The 7,468-nt window shown below is 44.6% G+C and overlaps 1 protein-coding gene across 1 annotated transcript; it reads left to right on the top strand.

The window, feature by feature from the left end:
- Positions 1-915: 915 nt before the first annotated feature.
- Positions 916-3,691, top strand: SIRT4 (sirtuin 4; the record flags this gene model as incomplete). The annotated part of the gene is made up of 3 exons (XM_080628541.1): positions 916-1,415; positions 2,074-2,368; positions 3,527-3,691. The coding sequence occupies 3 exons, from the start codon at positions 916-918 to the stop codon at positions 3,689-3,691; spliced, it is 960 nt and encodes a 319-aa protein (XP_080484667.1).
- Positions 3,692-7,468: the final 3,777 nt, after the last annotated feature.

Genomic DNA, 7,468 nt, shown 5'->3' with positions numbered 1-7,468 from the left:
TAGAAAGACCAAACAAAATCAAGCTCCAAGCCAATCCACTCCTGTCACAACAGGTCTTGCACACAATTCCAGGCTACTTGTCAAAGTCATCCTGCCTATCCCCAACAGGGCACACCATTCCTCCCTTAAAGCAGGATATCCCTCCCTTTCTTACCTGCCAGGCACATTTGGGTGATGCTGCTTTCTCAGCAAAGCCCCTGGTTTCTGCTGGAGAAGCAAAGCAGTTCCCTCACCTTCCACTGACTCTGGGGAGGTGGCACCCACAAAGCAGGAGGTACCAGAGGCATTTAGGCAGTGTCCTAATCATCCGCAGCTCCACTTCAAGGACTGTTCTGCACCAGGAGTAACTCCAGTCAAGGTCTTTGTCCTGAAAAGCAATATTTCAAGGTTGGTTTTCGTTTTCCTTCCCACAACACGTGCAAAGGACTGAATTGGAACAGGCGGAATGTTAAAGAAAGCAGAGCAAGGGTCTTCTGGGGAGGAACCAGCCAGAGTGCCTCTGGGATTGGGTGCTTGGCCTTCCTGCCATTTCTTCTCTGCCGTGTTGCACATACCTAGGAAAGACTTTGCACGCTCAGGGCTTTCTGGGCTCTTCACAAGTCCTGTTAGGCAGCTGTTCTTCACACCAGGATGCAAGAGTGGGAATCCTGCAAGTCAGGGGCGCTGACTTTGTCCTTGCACCTTGAGTTGCTCAGTGTTGCCCTCAGTCAAAGGGACATGCAAACACTGTCCTCAGAGGGTGGGCTTTTAATTATTTAACATTTCCAAAATAAGTTGTGGGTTTTTACCAAAAAAAGAAAAAAGCAAAGAATACTTAGCATAGTTTTCCAGAAAATCCCATGAAAATAGAATTAAGGACATGCGCTTTGCTTTCTTTTACCTGCCATGTGTTCTGTTCTTGACTTTTAGGTGAACATGTTCTCTGCTAGGAAGTTGCCTGGAGTACACAGAGTGATCAGCTTCCATAATTTCAGATCCCATTCTGCATCCAGAACCTCTCCAAACTTGGCTTTCGTGCCAACCTGTCTTCCCCCAGATCCTATAGAAGTAGAGAAGCTGCAGCACTTTGTTTCTAACTCCAAGAGGCTGTTTGTAATAACTGGAGCTGGGATCTCGACTGAATCAGGGATCCCAGATTACCGCTCTGAAGGCATTGGGCTCTACGCCAGGACAGACAGACGGCCCATGCAACATGCTGAGTTCATCCGGAGTGCCAGTGCCCGGCAGCGGTACTGGGCAAGGAACTTTGTGGGCTGGCCCCAGTTCTCCTCCTACCAGCCAAACACAGCACACTTGGTCCTAAGAGACTGGGAGAAGCTGGGGAAGCTGCACTGGCTGGTGACCCAGAACGTGGATGCCCTTCACACCAAGGCTGGGAGCCAGCACCTGACAGAGCTGCACGGCTGCACACACAGGTAATGTCTGGTGGTAGATGATGGTTAATCCTCTGGTCTCTTGTTCAGGGTGACTGTGTTAGCTGCTGAGAAAGGAGGCACAATGTCAATGCTACGTTCCTGAACATGACATGCTCAAAGGTGGCTTGGGTGGAGAAAAAGATCACAAAACAGTGCTGTTCTCAGCACAGTATTTAAGAAACATGACCGCTACTCTGTCTTGTTAGAGCATTGTTTGGATCATTTCCCCTAAAGCCTGGATCAGTCAGAAGCTCCCCTTTCCTTGCTACAACAAATGTCCTCTTAGTGAAGAGGACAAGGGGATCCTGAGGTCACAACAACTATCCAGGGTTAAGTAGCATGATGGTGCTAGAAATGCACAGGATGAGTGGACTGGAGAAGGGCCACCACAGCCTGGAAGTGATCACACAGTTTCCAGATGCAAAAGCACGTCCTAAACTGGGAGAGAGGATGCCAGTAGGGTTTCAAAATGCTTCCTTTAGAGTATTCCTACAGAGCAACAATGGGAGGTAGAAAGACAGCTGCTTGACCTGTACTATTTGGTAAATAGATGTGAATGATGACAATAGACCTTCCAGGCCTTCTAAGGGAAAAATTACAGGCTCCAGCTCTTCAGCTCATGTGCAGCTCTCCGTTAAGACTTTCCTCTGAATTTCAGGGTTTTCTGTCTAGCCTGTGGAGACCAAATCTTGCGCTCTGAGCTTCAGGAGCAATTTGAAGCTCTGAATCCTGCCTGGAAAGCTGAAGCATTCGGTGTGGCTCCAGATGGAGATGTCTTCCTGACGGATGAGCAAGTGTGTAATTTCCAAGTCCCAGCCTGCTGTAAATGTGGTGGAATCCTGAAGCCCGACGTGACATTCTTTGGAGACACAGTTTGCCCAGAGAAAGTGAATTTCGTGCACCAGCGCCTGGCAGAATCAGACTCCATGCTGGTGGCAGGATCCTCTATGCAGGTAAGTAGGTTTTCCTCCCACACTGCATTTCCTGTTTCTGTGGTACTCTGCCTGCAACAATCCTTGCTCCCACAATTTAGGACTAGTACTTGTGGATCCAAACAGCCTCTCCAGAGCTGCTTTGTATTTTATGTTTACTCTGGTTGGGATCTGGCTTCACAGTTGGCCTGTTTGGGCTTCCCTGTCACTCTGTTGCCAGTCTACTTCATGCTGCTAGAAATAACTCCATTCAGAACTCTCTCTGGTGCCTCCTCCATCAGGACATTGTAGGTTCACAATTGTCCCTAAAGCCAAGATGCCTGACACAATTCAGTCCCGCAGAGATCACCACCTCACATCCTTGTGCTTAGTTTTTTTAGCCTTTGGCGGTGTTCTGGGCCTCATGGCACACTGTGTGAAATACCAGATTTTAGTTTCCTCTAATTCCTAATTAAATGCTCAATAAGAGAGCAGAAATATCTCTGCTTTCTTCTTAGGATTGCCAGGATTGTCCTTTGTATCACAATGTGTTTTTTCCATTAGCCTCTTATCTATAAGGTAAGGTAGTTTAGAAACCCCTGTTGTTCAACCTGTGGAAGCTTTTGGAATAGAGTTTGTCTAAGAGCGTTTTCTTTCCAGGAACAAGTTCTACTACATTAAAAAAAATACTCTAACACCTCCCAGAACAAGGTAAAACCAAGGCTGCCTGATTGTGATTCTCTTGTCTTCAGGATACTGGAGACAAATTCCTTGAACTTGCACTTCTTAAGCATATAATCCTTTGTACAGGAATGATTGAAATGCCTTAGGTTCATTCTTGTCCTACCTAAGCTGAGCCATGTGAGAACCATCAAAGTAGAAGCGTTTAAGTACCAGTGATAACTAATAAAAACTGCTGCAGAGATTTACTGAAAGACAAGGACATTTCCCATTAATGTACTGTGAAGTTTCAGTTTCTAAGAAACTGCAAATCCTTCACTGACAGAGGTTAAGAGCTTTTCTTTTCTGTGCACTCCTGGATGACTTCCTGCCTGAAGTCAGTGCAATTGCCTAACACTGCATGTACATACAGCCCCTTTTCCCACTGCCAGCAGCAACTGGTTTTACTTTCCTTATTCCTTTCTGTAGCAATTCTGTTGCCTAAGATGCTGGGAATTTTGTCTTCTGGTATTCCTGCAGGTATACTCTGGTTACAGGTTTGCTCTTGCTGCCCGGGATAAGCAGCTGCCAATTGCAATCCTTAACATTGGCCCCACAAGGTTAGATCACTTTGCATCCTTAAAACTGAATGCGCGCTGTGGAGAGCTGCTGCCTTTGATTGTTGTGCCTGACCCAACAAGCTGAGCTTCAGAAGCTATCAGGAGTAAAATTATTCCTACAAGGTGAGTACCTGCCCTGGTCAGTCACCTTACAGGGTAAGAAGGTGGCTTCCCATCAAATGCTGAGACTGAGATGTGCTGATGGGCCTTGATACTGTTTCTCATGATCTTAAACAAAAAGCGTACTAAGTGCTATCATTATCAGAAAATAGAGCAAGAGAGCCAAAGACCCAGCAGCGTTGAGTTCCAATCCATTTATCTCTATCAGAAACCTTCAGGGGATCATCTGCAGATTCGAAGAATGTGATCAATACTCTTGCCTTTGCAACTGACAATTCAAAAGCTCTGCCTGGTTGAATTGATCCAGCTAATCCTCATCAAAACACTGCTGTTTAAAAGAATCAATTCTACCTATAAAGCAGCTTTTTCCCTCTGCTCCTGCAGGACTCATCGTCTTAAAAGTGGAAAACAATGAAGAAGGAGGCAGCTGAGCTCCAACGCACGGCCCTTGATAGCACCAGGAGAGGGCAGCAAGCCCCGCACATGTCGATCTGACCAGCTTTCTCCATTGAAACCGTCTGCACTTACCAGGAAAGAGGATGATAATGAAAAAACTTCTGGTTTTGAGGTTACTTTTGTTATTGAAAACAGTGCCTTTTCAATCACTGGGACCGAATAATCACACTATCGTATCAGATAACAAACTTCCTTTTTTGTAACTGTCCCCAGGGAAGAACAAGGGACAGGGATTTTGACGTGGTAACTTGAGGCTATAGCATAGGCGAGTGATGTGGAAAACCACAGGGTCTCCTGGAGGATCCAGTACCACTAGTGGGCAACTGTAGAGCATGCAAAGAAAAGGAGGTAAAGGAACTGCAGTTGTCATTCAAATAAAAAAGAAAGGTTCAGAATAGAAGCTGAACAAGAATATTGCTCTTGTAAGATACTATTTAAAAGCACAGACTATAGCTGACATCTTTGGGAAGGAGGGTAGTCAGCATTTCTCTCCACTGGCAGTTGACAAGCTCAGCTGCTTACTACCTGAACCGTTAAAAACTCACATACTGGGGAGATGCCAGAGGAGTCACTTTAAGCTAATTTGACCAGCACTGCTTTCAGTGTGGCTATGTCTTCCAGAATGCACTTCTTTAAAATGTTATTTAATTAATGAATATTTAAGTAGTGAATTAAAATTGTTTACACAATTGATACTATTTGCATTGTAATTTCCTCTCCCTCCTATGATTTAAGTATAATCTCAACAGCCAGTTCGGATTCATTTTTTCCATTGCAAAATGTAGGATGTAATTACTAACAGCTGATGAATTAAAGGAGAAATACAGCTAAATCTGTACAATAGGTCTCCCTCAGGAGGTAATCTCAAGCTATTAATAGATGTAATTTTCCACACTCCTAACAGGAGATCCCTCACTACTGGGTAACCACTTTTTGTTACTCCTTAGGGTGGTAATTTAAACCATATTAAACCAATTATGGGGTAAAAGACAGAATCTTGCTCAGACTGTAACACCTTGTGACCTGACCTTCTGCATAAATCTACCAATTCCCTCCTTGCTATGAAGGAGAATGATTGTTGGGGTCTTCCAAATGCCCCAGTCCTACTCTCCACATAACATGTCCTGTATTAATATTTTGACAAGAACCGTAACAAGCAATTGGAAATAAGGATGCCAGAGTCAGCTGCTGAAAGGTCAAGTAGCAAAGCAAGCACAACCGACCATGTCATGCAGAGTTCTTTTTTTGCTTTGCTGTTGATTCAAATCCATGTTGGGCAGGAGGAAATCAAGCACAGAATCTGAGCAATACAGAGACACCCAGTTTCTGCAGAATGTAGAGGGAATTAAGATACATAACGCATTTCAAGATCTGGCTGTTATGGGTCAGAGGAGAGATGGCTTCATTTAGAAGCCAAGCAAGGTAAGTTCAGAAGCCTTACTTGCATCCTGCTCTCGTTCAGTGAAGATCTCACTTTCCAATGAGATGGGTATCCACTGTTTGGTGGTGAAGAACGCTCACAGAAATCACTCCATATTTAGCGTAGTACAGCTGTCTGCTAAGCAAAGCTTTTGCAGAACCATTGCCAAGGCATAGCAGAGTCTCCACACAGCCAAAGCACTTGCACAGAATGTTTATTCACGTAGGTCTTTTCCACATAAGAAGAAACATTTATGCCTCCTTAGCAGAGGAACTGGGGCCAGGTTTCTCACTGTCTGTGTCCTCTTTTGTATCATCATGAAACTTGCATGATGTAGATGTGTTAGAGACAGGGGCTGCAGGTTGACTGCCAGTGAAGCCAGAAGACTGAGGTGTGCGAGTGTTTCCAGGAGGTCTAAAACAAGAAAACTTCCAGTGAGGACTTGCCATTGCCAATGTGACAGGTAACTGAACCTCCCTCAGCTCTCCCTGCCTTGAGTTCAGCAGCTGAGCCTGTAGGAAGGAGTCAGGCTCTCTTCAGCATCACTAATAAAACAGTAACATTACCCTGACCGTCCACTAAATACGCTATATACTTTTAAGTCACTAGGGCAATGACTTACAGTAAATGGAACATTACAGTAAATTTCCTGTGTATGGTTTATGACTATATGTTAATGAGCATATATACAATAAGTATATGAGGCTGAGATGAAGGAGTGAGGTTTTTTCTGCTAAGCTGATCCAGCAATATTAAAATTTACTTCTTTTAGAGCACTTCTCCCTTTAGCACATTCTCCAAGAGAACACTGAGAAGTTTACTCAGCTGAGAAGTGCCACAGAAAGCCTAAAGTTCCAAAAGCCAGATCTGCATCACTCTTAATGCTGAGTGACACCTTCCCCTATCACTCCCTGGGGACTATTTGTGTGGGAAGATGCACTGCAGAGAGACAGCAGCTATCAGAAGAGGCTACCTGCATTGCAGGTAGCTAGCAAAGACCTATCCTGAAAGTTTGTGTTTCTCAGCTTAATGATGTACTTACCAGCCTGGAGAGAGCTATAGGTACCTCCAAGGCTGAGCGCTATAGGATGTGAATTAGCCATGCTGTGGGAAAACAACAAACTCAGTATTCAAACTAGTGTTCAGCTTTATTCTCTCAGCCTATGGTGAATTTGCAAGGAAGAAGGGGTTTTAAGGGGGGAGAAACATTGTTCCTAAAAGACAAAAGACAGTAATCTTTGTGTTACTGGCTGAAACTAGAAAAATAGTGTTGCAGTGCCTGAGCAGGGTTGTCTTCTGCTATTATCAGGAAGGAAATGCAGATCCTTTCTACCTATCTTGTCTGCTTTAAGCCAGCCTTATCCTCCACGTGATTCAATCCTTGCCTACCTTTTCTGGCTCACTGTTTTTAGACCAGTCCACCAGTATTTTAGATCAGGGCTTGAAGTCAAAACTCTCTCCCCCTATGGAGAAAAGTACACATCAAATAACAGCACAAGGACAGGTTTTTACCACTAAAGTAGTTGAATGAACAGCTTACGCTCTTCCTGTTTCCTCACAGCTGTTCCTACTACGACAAGCTCCTGAGGTTTGGATAAAGGAGCTTAGAGTGCCTTATAATGGATTTTTCTACCACTCCACTGAAAGTGGAGTTAGATTTACCCAAAGCAAATAAAAGCTACTTCCTGTTTGGCAAATCTTGTGTTTCTCGGCAAATTCTCAGAGCAAACTTTGTAATCAGCTGCTGCAGCCTGAGAAAGATATTTCATGTGCTGTGCTCCAGTGAGAGCAGCATAGCCTGCAGGTAGCTCAGAGGATTTGGGCCTGGTGAGTAGGGTGTAAGGGCAGCCTCCCACATTGAACAGC

This window comes from Psittacula echo, assembly GCF_963264785.1.
Source record: "Psittacula echo genome assembly, chromosome: 13".
NCBI classification, from domain to species: Eukaryota; Metazoa; Chordata; class Aves; order Psittaciformes; family Psittacidae; genus Psittacula; species Psittacula echo.
This window is presented reverse-complemented; position numbering and strand designations above follow the sequence as displayed.